A 14,137-nucleotide genomic window follows, 5' to 3' on the forward strand; every position below is an offset into this window, starting at 1 on the left:
GTAATTATCACATTAACTTATATTCTTTTTAGTAATTTTGTATATAAAAAAAGTGATTTTGATAAAAACTATCCAAACATTCTCATTTTGTCAAAATTATTTTTTTAACAAAATTTATTCTTTCAAAATTTATTCCCAAAATAACTTTTTCTTTAAAAGTTATTTTTCAAACCATGATTTAGTTTTCACCTACACAGTACACACCCTTAATTAAGAATTTTTTTCCGGGTGAAAAATTAAGAATATTTTACCGTTACAATAAGTTCAAAATTCTCTCATGGTCAATGTTGGCACTCCCGCCAAAAGAAGCCTCCGAGCCAGCTTCTTCCTGCAACTAAACAGGGCAAGCGAAAAGCCTCCGTGAGTATCCGGGAGTACGTCCTCAATTATACGACTCCAGTTTCTCTCCAGGTGCAAACAAAGTATCAATAGTTTGTGTTGAACTTGCGAAAATAGCCTTATTGGGCTGTTTCAATGGAGCTTGAAGATGGATTACCGCCTTCTCTCACCTTTCAACCTCATTTAGATTCCACTTGATGGTTCAATCTATCTCATTTCCAGATAATATAAATAACATCTCTTCCACTTGGGGATCCAATCTATCCCCTGATAAAAAAACATCAACTCTTCCCCTCAAGATGATCCAGCTACGACCAGGCGTCTTCTTCGCTGCTTTCAAACTCATCTCTCTCCTCAAATCTGTCCCCTCAATGTGCCTACCACTCGTTGCACAAATATTACAAAGAGCCACATAGCCCGCAGCATTCAAAGGATCCAACTCAAGGAGTCGTTTGGCTGCATGCTTGGCAACATGTGTATCTGTTTTGCTCAATCCGCATATCCCAAGCAGTGCCCCCCAGATGGCATGATTCGGTTTGATAGGCAGCTTCAAGACAAACTCCTCAGCTTCCTTCACCTTTCCTGCTCGACCCAGAAGATTGATCATGCTAATGTAATGCTCCAAACCAGGTTGAAGTGCATAAATATTAGTCATGGTGCTAAATAATTCCCACCCTTTGTCAATAAGCCCCGCGTTACCACATGCTGTCAGGACGCCCAGAAATGTTACAGAATCCGGGTGAATCCCAAGCTCAAGCATGGTTTCATACAACTTTAAAGTTTCACTGGCCATCCCATGATCTGAAAGGCCCATGATCATGGAGTTCCAAGAAACTATGTCCCTGTAAGTCATGTTAGAGAAGATGTTGTATGCATCACATATCTCCCCACATTTTGCGTACATTGAAATTAAGGAATTCTCAAGAATTAAATCGTACTCATATACTGTCTTTGATTTCAGACCATGAAGCTGCCGTCCCTGGTCAAGATATGACATCGCACCCATGGCTCCAAAAAGAACAGAGTATGTAGAATTTAGTGGTGAAACACCCTCAGACCTCATTTCTGCAAATAAGCTGATGGCCTCAGGAATTAGCTCGTTTTGAACGTAACCATTAATCATTGACGTCCATGCGATGGCGTCTCTGCCTGGCATGGTATCAAATAGATGGCATGCCTTCAATACTTCTCCTGCATTAAGATAGCCATTAATCATGCAAGTCCATGCAATTCTGTTTCGGACGGGAACCTTATCAAACAGAGTCTGGGCCTCGTGCAACATACCAAGCTTAATATAACCATTGATCATAGAATTGACAGAGTGACTGTCAGAGCTAGTCAAGTTCTTGTCAAAGATCGTGTGTGCCAAATCCATAAGACCAAACACAGCGTACATCTGAATGAGACTTCTGCACAGCCTTCCATCAAAATCATCTTGATCATAGCCTTTGATAAGTATTTGAGCATGTAACTGCTTGCCAAGACTCAGAAAACCTAAGCTTGCACATGCATAAGCGAGAGAAATGAAGGTTTCTCCATTTGGTTTTACATCAGAAAATCTCATTCTGAGAAAAAGCAACAAGCCCTCTTCATACAAGCCATTCCAAGTGAACCCACTAATCATGGCCGTCCAAGAAACAACATTTTTCTCCGGCATTGACCAGAATAAATTATAAGCCTCTCCCACTTCGCCCGCACGACAATAACCAGCTATCATGCTAGTCCAAGTTATCACATTCTTGCATTCCATCTCATCAAACAAAATTCTTGCTTCTTCCATCCTACCATTTTTGGCGTAACCTGCAATCATAGTATTCCAAGAAACTAGATTTTTATTAGGAATTTGGTCGAACACACGCCTTGCTTCGTCCAACCTTCCATTGCTAATCAACCCCGTAACTAATGAATTCCAGGACACAACATTCCTCTCAAGCATTACATCAAACAGCTTCCTTGCATCGTCATTCCTCCCTGAATCAGCCAGCCCACGAAACATGGAAGTCCACGAAACAACATTCTTATACGGCATCTGTTCAAAAAACTGACAAGCTTCATTCAACCGCCCGGATTGGAGATAACCCGATAACATCGCGTTGTAAGTAACAATATTTCTACTAGGCATGATGTCAAACAAGACTCGAGCCTCGTCCACATAGCCCTCTCGCGAGTACTTGGAAACCAACGAAGTCCAAAGCACAAGTCGTTCATGGAAATCCACCCCATGGTTTTTTTCAAGGAAGTTTCGGGCTTCCTGATGCCAGCGTTTAGATAGATAATGGCGGAGTAAAGAGTAATCGAAAACGGGTTTTGGGTCATTTTTCCTGGAAAATTCAACCTGAGGTGGGAGAGGCAGAGAACGGTTTTTACAAGAGTAAAGAAGATTAGAAGAGATTTTGCAGAAAGATGGAAGACGAGTCATATAACTGAGTACTGAGATGGTTCGTTCCGAACTTCCAAATTAATAGACCCAAAAAAAAAAAAAGCAAAAAAAAAACAGGAGAACAATCAGAGTAATTGCATCTTTTACATGCGGTGGTCGCCAATGAAGTCTGTAATTTAACACTCTGATTTTAATTATAAGATTTTATTTATAAATTACAAATAAAGTCATATAAGACCGAAGGTAGTACTACATCCTAACTATAAAAGTACTTGATTTGTGGAGATTATTAAGACAACGTGATAAATTAGTTAATTATAATAAATTTAATTTGATCTTTTGAATTAATTTGAAAAAAATAATAAATATGAAAAACAAAAGTCTTATATTTAAAATTAAATTAAATTTATAACTATTTTTTATGCTAAAACGTAAACAAGAGCACTAATTTTTATACTATATCCAATTTTTAACATAAAAATTAGTTAATTAATTTGAGTAGATTAAGAAAATTTGTTAAATTAGTTATTTGAAATAAATAGGCAATCTCTTCCTAAAATACCCTTACTAATACCATTTGATGGAATATTTAACATGTGCAACTATTATGAAAACTATTTTTAAAAAAAAGATAAATATAACAAATAAAATGGATTAAGGTGTTATATTTAAAACTAAATTAAAGGTCAAATTAACTCTTATATTAAGGAATAAAAGTAGTATTAAAGATAAGAGAGAACATGATATACTCCTCCTTTCCTTAATATAAGACCTAATTGTTGAGTTGATTTTGATCCTAAATATAGGACATATTTCTCATATTTATCAATTTTTTCTAAATTACCTCTATGGATCTCCCTCAACCATCATCAAGTAGAAGAGAGAAAGAAGATATTAAGGAAGATGATTATGGTATTTTTAAAAAAATATCATTTTTTATAATTAATTTACCTGACTTCTTTAATCCTATTAAATTAGTTAAATAAGTCTTATATTAAAAACCGGAGGAGTACTACCTTCAGTTTTTAATATAAGAGCTAGTTAAATAATTTAAATATATTAGAAAAATTACTTATGTTAGTTATTTGTAACAAATAAATGTTATTTTTTTAAAATATCTTTACTAATCAAGTGTATTGGCTAGAACTGTTATTATTACAAGATCTACTTTGGAGAAAAAAATAGATAAATATAAAATACAAAGTAGATTGAAATCTTATATTTGAAATCAAAATAAAAGTCAAATAAACTCTTGTATTAAATATTGGACGTTGAGGTACTCAGAATACAAGGTACAGGAGGAGAATCAAGACCGTTTGTGTGCGAACGGAGAACTTGACAAGATTATTAAATAAAGTCAAATGATTTGTAGGTAGAAAGAACTTATAGCCTCATGCCTAGGCTTTGGAAGTCTTTGCTAAAATAAGGTGCCAACCCTACCTTCACATACATTTCTCAGTAACACCTAAACTTAAGACCATACTTGTGACCAAAACAAAAAGAAATTAAAAGGAGAATAAAATAGGGGGAAAAAAGTGAAGCCGCATCACTCCTTCAATTGAGCGATTACGTCGGAAAGAAAGTGCAAACATTAGCGTGTGGTTCCCCTTTTTTTTTTTAATTGACATGGTAACGGAACAATTTACGAACCGTGTGATTGAGAAGGAATTAATGCTGTTGCCGAAATGGGGCACAGAAAAATAACCTTCAACACGGTGCCCGCAATGTCAAAATTAATTATGTGATTTAAGCTTTCTTTTCCCTTTAAACCATAAACAAAACTATTTTTCAATCATTTTATTATAGACATCGTTGCTAATAATTTTATAAATAAAGGGTTACACTAGTAATTATCTACATGTGGCACCTTTTCCTACAAATTTTTATATGTAAATATTGACTAAAAAAATTCTAGAAGAGTTTCGTTTTACCCAAGCGTTCTAACTTTTGGTGGCCCAAAAAAAAAAAAACACTCCAAGATAAATTTTGCAAGTCCACGGTTATCTTGCTATGGTACATCCGAGGGGGAAACCATTGAAATCAGTACGAGATACATATCAATCCCCCAGAATTAAAATATAGCAAATGAAAGCAAAAACCATATAAAGCCAATGAATCCTTGATGCAACAGAAGCAACAGAAGAGGTTTTCTCATGTAGCTAGGGTCGGATACTATTACCTTTGACCTTAGATGCTGTAGTAAAAGATGATTGTGAGCAATTAAAGCAAAGCACCACATAACTGCAGGATTTGGATTCAGAAGGCAGGCCATTCACTTCATAGTTTCCCAACTGACAAGCAAAATACAATTTCGCAGGAATGGAACTACAGATACACTCATACACAATTCCTATTTTCTTCTGGGGGAGGTGAGATATAACTAACAAAAGGATCGACTATGTCAAAAGATGGAATTGCGACAAAATATCAAAATAAAAGGGTAGAAGCTCCTGGTGGTGTGCTGGACGAGTATACTACAAGAGGAGCACAAATCCACAGCAGTCCATACCTGGGTTGGGCATGGTGATCCCATCATCAAGCCACTCAAGAGAGACCCAATTCATCAATGATGCCTAGACACGATCCTCTCCTTGCTAATTGTGGCAAGCAGTCCCCACTCAGTTGGAACAATCATCATGACCAAAATCATGCCAAGTACCTGAATAAATTTGCATTATCTTTGTCTCTTTCCAAGTAGTCTCGAGAGATCAAGTCTTCAATTCTCTTTTTAATTGCCTTCACATCGGGCTGTAAAATTACAAAATCAACAGCCCCATTAGAGAAAGACAGAGGGGGTGAAGATACTATTTGATACAAGCAACGCCATACAGACCTTGAACATGCGACCCAACTGTTCAACACACTCCATAACTAACTGTTGATAACCCAAAACTTTCCGACTTTTCATGATTCGTACAATTGAGGCATCAATGGCATATCTTCGATCCTTGTCTACATCCTCAATTACTTTTTTCTTCTCATCCACAGGAGGAAGAGGAATCTGCATCATGATGCATTACGACAACGCAATTTCAATCACAGGAGATTGCACAGAGAGAATAAAGATAAACAAAGATAAAAATAAGGTAGAGAAAATAAAAACAATATAAAATACCTTGATTCTCCTCATTTTGTCAGTAAATTTTGAATTGAATTCAAAATAATCAGTAGAAGTTATTGATTTTGTGTTTGGTTCCTTGTTAAGGATCTTGTACTTAGCACAGGACAACGAGTGGAGTAGTCTAGTAACATCATCATCCGACAAATTCAATTGAGTCATAATCTCCGAATAACTCAATCTATCTGAGGAATTGAAAAGCAGCAATGCAGAAGCCTATTGAAGAACAAAAGACAGCATTGAATCAGCCTACAGAAAATCATAAAAGAAACTAAAGACCTCATCAGAGCACAACATGAAGGAATGGCAAACAAAAGGCACACTAAATAAACTTAAAGGGGAACTAAAACGTTTAAAGGTCAATATAGGATAAGAAATACAACCTGGTAGGTTGTAACGATCAGCTCCATAGTCTTTGGTTCAAATTTGCCACTGATGTTACAGGTACCCAATGAGTAAATCCATGTGAGTTTTCGGTGCTTTGTTTTTGTTTGATAAAAGTCCTTAAAAACTTCAACGCATCTTATCTAAAAAGCAAAGGAAAAAAACAGCAACATATGAGGGGTCAAACATAATCAACTAAATCTAGATTAATATTGAAAACTTTGCTCTATTGTTTATATCAATAAGTTCTGGATGTACCATTTCAGCTGGAAGATTGAGGTCAAAAGATTTGTAGCTAGGCCAGAAGCCCGTTGTCAGAACTGTAACCGTCAAGTCAATTCCTGGATCTGCATTTGGATTATTGCTCAAATACTCTTCAAAGCTGGCTTGATTTTCCTTTGCTAGTGTCAGATCCGTAACCTGGTGGAAGCAACAAGCATTTGGATAATCTCATTCAACATCCTACAGAAGCACTAGAGTTTTCAAGATATGAATTAAAAAATAAAATAAGAACACTGACCATTCCTTCCATCTTCGATGTAAACTGACCACCACATTGTTGCTTCAACTTTGTCAAAATGCTTCTCTCATGATCATCATTGGCACTTTTGTCAAAAAGAAGCCTCCGTGCAAGCTTCTTCCTGCAAGAAATTAGAAAAGAACCTTAATGAACATTCGTTCCAAAATATCATAATGGGGGGGGGGGGGAGGATGATTTTGACATTTCAAAAGAAACCAGTGGAGACTGCTGTGAGACTAGCATTAGCAACAATGTCAAAACGAACCTTCGGAAGCAATTTGCTTTTGGTGTTATTTTATGAAGCTCTTTGGTATAAAAGTAATAATAAAAAAACTGATAAATCGTGATATCAATCTGGGAACGGCAGCAATTATTAAAAACCTGGTGCCAAAGAGCTTGGAGAGACATAAAACCATAGCTAGAAACAAAAATTAGAAGCAAACCCTGAGAAGCAGTATCACTCAGCCAAATCACCCCTTATAATATTAGTTTCTCTTTTGTTTTACCTATAGAATTCTGCGAACAAGTCTTTGTCACTGATATAGGCAAGCAGCTTGACTACCTGCAAATAAAAAATAAAAATAAAAATGGAAAACAATTTCAAAGTCAAAAACCAAGTTAGTTTCTTTGTCAGTGTCCATTACATATAGAGTGGAGCAGACCTTTTCAAGTGTTTCCTCAATCGCTTCATCACTCAACTTCTCGCTTCCACCTTTCTTGAGAATATTGTCACAAAATGTGGCAAGCAGTTCTGCACTAGAACCTCCAGCCACACCCTTGTTACAGAACACCTCAAAAGCTTCCTTAAGTGCCTGCAGAAACAAAAATTCAGATTTCCAGATGCGCAAGAATAATTTCAAATAGAAATATAACAACTTCAAATCCATTCTCTGATCGAAACCTTGTGGAAAAGGGTATGGTTTTGGAAGCACTCATTCACATACGCCAAGTATTTGTCATGCAGCTCAATCACTTTCCGAACAAACATCTGAAAAGACCAGTTTCAGCTTCTACAATTGAATGAAAATAGAGAAAAATTAAAATAATAATAATAATTAAAGATTTTACCTGTTCCTGCAAACCTACAGTATCCCGTTTCTCTGCCTGCAAATATTCCGAGTTTAGAAAGGAAAAAAGGAACAAACCAAAGGTCAGCCAAAAAATAAATAAAAAATAAAGTTGCAAGAGGATTGCATGGTATACAACTTGATCAGGTCCCATTTCATTTGCTGCATATGAAATATGCAAGAGAAATCGTTTCAATTCCATTTTCTTTATCTTGATATGTTAACAAAAGTCATTTCTGAAATTGTTCAAGGAAAACATTACCATGGCATCCTAAAAAAATTAGCAAAAAAGACATTCAAACCCAGGATTTAAATTTTCATTTCATTTCTTTTTTCTTTTTTTCCCCTTTCCATAAACAGGCCTCTTTGGGTACACAGTTTAGAACTGACAAGAGAAATCAAAAAATCAAGACAACCCATAAAGTACATAGGACAAAAGCATACTAGCACATACTGGTCTCTCCCCGCTTACTGAGAAAAATGAACTTTCCAACAAGAAATTAAAAGGAAAATTACTAATGCAGACCCAGACCTTCTTGTTACTAGCTGCATCTTCAGCCAGCTTTACCAAAGCCATGCCTTCAGTGGTAACATGCTGTATTAGAGAAGAGAGTAATTAATTAGCAAGCCGGAAAAAATTAAACAAGATTTAAATGTAAAAAGAAATATATATAAATATAAAGGAAAAGATCAAAAAAATAAGAAAATGGTACCGACCTGCTTAAATATACCAGATACAGGATCCAAGCCTCGAGGAATTTTAGAGAAGAGTCTAAACATCCTTGACAAATCCTCAACCTAAGCAATTCAAGGTAGATATGAAAATATGGCATCATATCCATGTATTAAGCTTCATGGGAGTTTAAATACATACCTTGTCATCTCTAAGTAAAGCATGACATCCAGAGTGCTCCTTTTCAAGGAGTTGGTTTGCATACACAGATAACAGCTCATGTTGAACTTTCTAAAAGAGAAAAATGTCCAGAATAACAAATAAGAAAATAATGGTGGAGGAGAAAAGAAGAGAATATTAGAAATGGAATTAGTGAAGACTTACGCTAGACATAGGAAATTTAAGATTATTTAAAATTGTGAAGATGTCCTAGGTTTACGTATTTTCTAAATTTTATTTATTTTCCTTTCCGATATCTTGGTCTCCCTGTAAAAACCTTATAGTAACATAAGTGCGCAATCATTTAAATTACATCATCATTTTTCTTCTTTTTCTCTCCCACTCCCGCACTCTTTCACTTTTGCTTTCTTCCCGTTCTCATTACTCTTTCCTCTTTTCATTAACATGAACAATACTAAATATATACCATCCTTGATATTATAACACGTTCGACATAAAACTAGAAGTAGAGCACAAACCTCAAGTAACTTTGGCTCACTACTAGAATGTAAGTAATGAGCAACCCTATCTTTCTCCCGTTTCAAGCATTCCTCAGCCTGTAAAAGAAGGCACGAGATCAAATAGAATTATAATTATACAGTAACAAAAACAAAATAACAAAGACACATCATGCATAACTGAGAATTTACACCTTCAGCATATAATCAGGGCAAGAATCTTCTAAGATCCAGTTTGAAGCCTTCCGGGAATAATAGGAAGAAGTGTCTTTCAGCATAGCTGCTTCAAAATCATTCTCATAGCAATCCATTTGCCCCATACCAATCTCAACAAATATATCTAAGACATTCTTTAATAGAGCTCGATCAATCTGCTCTCCCTCACGTTCTTGATCAATCTTTAAGTGTTAAAGAATTGGGTTAACAATCTAAATTTGCAATGTTAAAAATCATAGCTATTAAAGCAGAAAAACATACAAGAGAAATGACTGCATCCCTCACTTTCCCATTTATTTCCTTGTAGACCTGGAAATAGCACAGCACATAAGATTATCTCGAAATGAAGCAGAATTAAACTAAAACAGACAATGCAATAGAAATTTAATTAGCACTAGCAGTAGCACTACAACGCTAGTATGAATTTATGACATGAAATCTTTATGGAAATATATAGAAAGAAGGGCCAGAACACAATGTCAGGTTAAGCAGTAGCAATACCAGCTCACGGAAGCAAGTCAATCCAACTACATTAAGGGGTGGAAGTGACCTCCGAGCAATGAAATACCGATCTAGATAGTGAAAGAAACGAGACAGCCATCTAACCATAATTTTGTGGTTTGCCCATCTCTTTACAAGTTCTCTCAACATGAATTCGTCATGTTTTTCTCTCAAGGCAGGCAGAACCTAAACCAAAAAGGTATGAAAGTTTATCAGACGAAAAATATGAAATTTAGAACTGAAATCTGAACAAAATATACCAATCAAAATAATTAACTACTAATAAACATAACATGTTTCAGAGGTGAATTGTCCAAAAAATCAAAAAATAGCCAACCATGGTTTAGTCAATAATCATATAGGACTGATAAATCCCAACATTGCTATCTCATATCCCAGTATTAAACTTATTCCCAATCAATACCCATATGAGGACATTACTCACCGTTGATAATATATACTCTTCAAAAGACTCCCTGTACTTGTCATAGAGTTGTTGGGAATAATCGTGAGGAGGCTTTTGAGTACACATATTATAGATAGTCCTGTGATACGATTTAAGGAAAATGTAGGTCGTGATGAAATACAAAATCACCTCTAGTAAATTTAATTCAACCATTTAAAGAATCGTAAAAACTACAAGAAGGATACGTGTATAGCATCATGTAGTCCTCAGAGCTAAATTGTTGCTCTTGCAGCCCTTCTAGAATGTTCTTCAGCTTCGTGATGCCTTTCTGCATAAAGTCCCATCCTTGTTCTAGGTCGATGGTCTTGCGCTCACTCATCGCCATATCAGCGAACTACGCTTTCAGCCCAGATACCAAAATCTGCACAATAAACCTCGAAATGTTTAAATGCCAACCGAAATTCCAAACTACAATCAAACAGATGACATCTTCAAAACATCCATACTCAAATCAAGAACAAGAAACAAATGTCACTAAACCCAAAAAATAGAACTTCAAGTTTGCCCCCAAATTTCCCTGTCCATCAAGAAACCAAAGACTAGTAACTTCATCTCTAGAATCACACCGCCATCAGGTACACACGAAAAGATTCAAGATCACCAAAAAGGGGGAAGGAAAAAAAGACCACTGCAAAAAGATTAACACTCTGTAGGTACCCTGGCGAAGGACACCACCACAATCGGAGCGGTGAGTTAAAACAAAACCCTAGAAATAATCGGTGAAGGAGGGAATGTTCCAAAAGGACGAAGAAGACTGATGAGAGAGGGGGAATTCTTAAGCGCGAAAAAATTGAAAGCGACTCGGCTTATATGTACCTGTTCTCCGGACTCGGATGCTCGCATACAAAAATCAAAATCGAAATAAAATCTAAAAATTATTGACTGCTATGGAACTTGGAAGTTGGGGGCGGGGATGAATAAGGATTGGGCGGAAATTTATCGTCCTGAATCTGGAAGGAAGAATCCCGATCCTCAAAGCTAGAATGCAAAATTCATTGCCTGTTTCCTAAAATACGGAGCTGGCGTCTCTCCTCTGCCCCCTTTCCTCCACTGCCCTCCTCTACCCAATAACCCAACTGTGTCATTTTGGGTGGAAAATTGGAGAGCCAAATGCTTTTTTTTCCCCAAAAAAAATTAGTATTCTGAAATAATTTTAGTTCACTAAATATCTTAAAAAATTTTCAGAAACATTTACCCAGTATTTAAAGTTATTTTTGTACACTCAGTATTTAAAAATTTTGTCAGTAACACCTAATATCTTAAAATATTTTTTGGTTCTAGTAGCACATAATATCTTGAAATATTTTCTTTCAATAACAAGTTTTAAGATATTGGATGCTATTGAAAAATATTTTAAAGTACTAAATATATTAAAAATTATTTTAAAATATCAGGTGGGTGCTCATGAAAAAAATATTTTAGAATATTAAATACACCAAAAATTATTTAAGGATATTAAATGCTCATAAAAAAACAAGTGTCCTAACTTAGGATATTAAGTACTATTTCAAAAACAATTTATGATGTTAGATATATTAAAATTATTTTCCAGTCATTATTTAAAGTTATTTTTGGTACACTCAGCATTTAAAAATTTTGTCAGTAACACCTAATATCTTAAAATAATTTTTGGTTCTAGTAGCACATAATATCTTGAAATATTTTCTTTCAATAACAACAAGTTTTAAGATATTGGATGCTATTGAAAAATATTTTAAAGTACTAAAATATTAAAAATTATTTAAAATATCAGGTGGGTGCTCATGAAAAAATATTTTAGAATATTAAATACACCAAAAATTATTTAAGGATTATAAATGCTCATAAAAAAACAAGTGTCCTAAACTTAGGATATTAAGTACTATTTCAAAAACAATTTATGATGTTAGATATATTAAAAATTATTTTTAGAATATTCAGTTTCACGAAAAAATATTTTACGATGTTGAGTATACTAAAAATTATTTTAGGATACTGTGTGAATGTTCCTAAAAATATATTTTATGATGCTAAGTGCATCAAAAATTATTTAAAATACTAAATATATTTAAAAAAATATTTCAAGATACTAATTATTTTTTAAAGCGATAGTTATCTCCAGATTCTTATAATTTTATATTTTTTAATCAGGTCCCTGTAAAAAAATTTTTATTAGATCCTTTTACTTTCACGTATTTTTAATTAGACCCTTTCATTTTTTCTTTTTTATCAAGTCCTTATAGTTTCACTTACTTTTTAATTAGGTCTTTTGTAGTTTTAAAAAATTATTTATTAACTTTATTCTGTAAAATTAATTTCATTTTAATTAATAATTAGATAATTAGATAAAATAATTAATATAAATATTAAGTAATTAATAATTAATCATAATAATCAATTATACTTAACTACAAATTAATTATAATTTTAGAAAATTTTATTATTATAATTGAATTTTATATTTATAAACATTAGAAGTGAAAAATAAATAATATCTATGTTTAACTAAAAATTTAAAAGAATACTAACATTAAAATTATTATAATAATTTACTATTTATAGAATATTATTATTTATAGAATAAAGAATAAAAACTCTAAAGACCTAATTAAAAATAAGATAAAACAATAAGGACCTGATAAAAAAAATTATAAAGACCTCATTAAAGACATATGAAATTATAAGGACTTGATAAAAAGAAAAAAAAATTATAAAGACCTAATTAAAAACCTGTTGAAACTGTAAAAACTTGTATATTAATTATCCGTTTTTTAAAAAAGCATTCAACCCTTTTGCTAATCAAGTGTGTTAACTAAAATTACTATTTGATGAAATATTTGACATGTGTAACAACTACAAGGACTACCTTGAGAAAAAATAAATAAATATAAACGACAGAGGGAATTGATGTAACATTCTGAGTTTATCGGGTTTAATAACCTCTTTTGGTTGATTTTAAGGACAGATTAGTGATTTAATGTTGATCTTGGTGTTGGGTTGGAATTGAGGTATGTTAGAGGAATAGGTGAACAGACCCCTCTCAGGGTATGTTCACCGCGGCGAAGTTAACGGGAGTTCCAGGGGGGATGTCTTTCAGGAAGTTTGGCCGCGGCGAAGTCATAGGGACACCGCAGCGAAGTTGTTCAGGTGAGCGAGAGTTTCCTCTCGGGGAGCTTTCACCTCAGCGAAGATTGGAGTTCGCCGCGGCGAAATCAAGTTTTCAAGCGAGTGATCTCTCTCTGGATTAGTTCGCTGCGACGAAGTTCTGGGTTCGCCGCGGCGAAAGGTGCTGAATCTATATAGTTGCTGGAGGGGTCAGATGTGCGAAAATTAGAAAATCTGAAGGAGGAGAGAGAAGCTCTGCTAGGGTTTCGGTGTTATGGCTTGGGAAAGGCATTTTTAAGGATTCATTTCCTCAAGTAAGTGATTTTAACCTCTAATCTACTTTCTTTCTTGGAATTTCTGAGGATTTATGGTGAAACCCTAGAGTTTTCTAGGTTGTTATGGAATTGAGGTTTTTGACCGATTGTTTTGAGTTTAATTGATTGCTTTGAGTTAGTCTAAGTATTTAATCAGTGTAGTTTTCTTGGATTTAAAGAACCTTGAGTTTTTGAAGCTAGGGTTTATGGAAATGGGAGGTTTGTGATTGAGGATGACAATGTGGAGATTGATTTTGAGTTTTGTGATTTGGGTTATGTTAAGGAGGTTAAATTAGATGTTTAATCGGTTTAGAATGTTGTTAAGACTTCAATTGTTCAAATGGGATGTTTGGGTGTTGAATTCCTATAGTGGGTCCTTGAGGTTATGAGTTTTAAGT

At 34.3% G+C, this 14,137-nt stretch overlaps 2 protein-coding genes across 3 annotated transcripts; both read right to left on the reverse strand.

Moving 5' to 3' along the window:
* Positions 1–284: 284 nt before the first annotated feature.
* On the reverse strand, positions 285–2,758 carry LOC114711365 (pentatricopeptide repeat-containing protein At1g32415, mitochondrial). Its single transcript, XM_028895756.1, has 2 exons — positions 1,278–2,758; positions 285–1,181 (listed from the first exon to the last, which is right to left on the reverse strand). Exons 1-2 carry the CDS (start codon positions 2,756–2,758, stop codon positions 542–544), a joined length of 2,121 nt encoding a protein of 706 aa, XP_028751589.1. The 3' UTR covers positions 285–541.
* A 2,066-nt stretch (positions 2,759–4,824) lies between these two features.
* Positions 4,825–11,396, reverse strand: LOC114711415 (cullin-1). 2 transcript variants are annotated; one of them, XM_028895809.1, is made up of 20 exons: positions 11,158–11,396; positions 10,527–10,702; positions 10,321–10,420; positions 9,876–10,061; positions 9,636–9,683; positions 9,353–9,556; positions 9,180–9,257; positions 8,683–8,772; positions 8,526–8,606; positions 8,341–8,403; positions 7,810–7,845; positions 7,643–7,729; positions 7,404–7,553; positions 7,248–7,303; positions 6,742–6,862; positions 6,480–6,641; positions 6,221–6,364; positions 5,835–6,053; positions 5,553–5,720; positions 4,825–5,467 (listed from the first exon to the last, which is right to left on the reverse strand). In XM_028895809.1, exons 2-20 carry the CDS (start codon positions 10,664–10,666, stop codon positions 5,366–5,368), a joined length of 2,235 nt encoding a protein of 744 aa, XP_028751642.1. In that variant the 5' UTR covers positions 10,667–10,702; positions 11,158–11,396; the 3' UTR covers positions 4,825–5,365. The 2 variants fall into 2 exon arrangements, with proteins under 2 accessions (XP_028751642.1, XP_028751644.1); XM_028895811.1 differs by lacking the exon at positions 11,158–11,396 and adding an exon at positions 10,971–11,106.
* Positions 11,397–14,137: the final 2,741 nt, after the last annotated feature.

Source organism: Neltuma alba, unplaced genomic scaffold (genome assembly GCF_004799145.2).
Source record: "Neltuma alba isolate B1F8T4 unplaced genomic scaffold, ASM479914v2 tig00011289_pilon, whole genome shotgun sequence".
Taxonomy (NCBI): domain Eukaryota; kingdom Viridiplantae; phylum Streptophyta; class Magnoliopsida; order Fabales; family Fabaceae; genus Neltuma; species Neltuma alba.

Coding starts and splice junctions, on each gene's coding strand:
- LOC114711365 (XM_028895756.1), bottom strand. CDS start 2,758: ATGACTCGTCTTCCATCTTTCTGCAAAATCTCTTCTAATCTTCTTTAC. Junction 1,182..1,277: donor AAATCAAAGACAGTATATGA/GTACGATTTAAT, acceptor CATGACTTACAG/GGACATAGTTTCTTGGAACT.
- LOC114711415 (XM_028895809.1), bottom strand. CDS start 10,666: ATGGCGATGAGTGAGCGCAAGACCATCGACCTAGAACAAGGATGGGAC. Junction 6,863..7,247: donor TTGTTCGCAGAATTCTATAG/GTAAAACAAAAG, acceptor AATTTCTTGCAG/GAAGAAGCTTGCACGGAGGC. Junction 5,721..5,834: donor ACAAAATGAGGAGAATCAAG/GTATTTTATATT, acceptor ATCATGATGCAG/ATTCCTCTTCCTCCTGTGGA.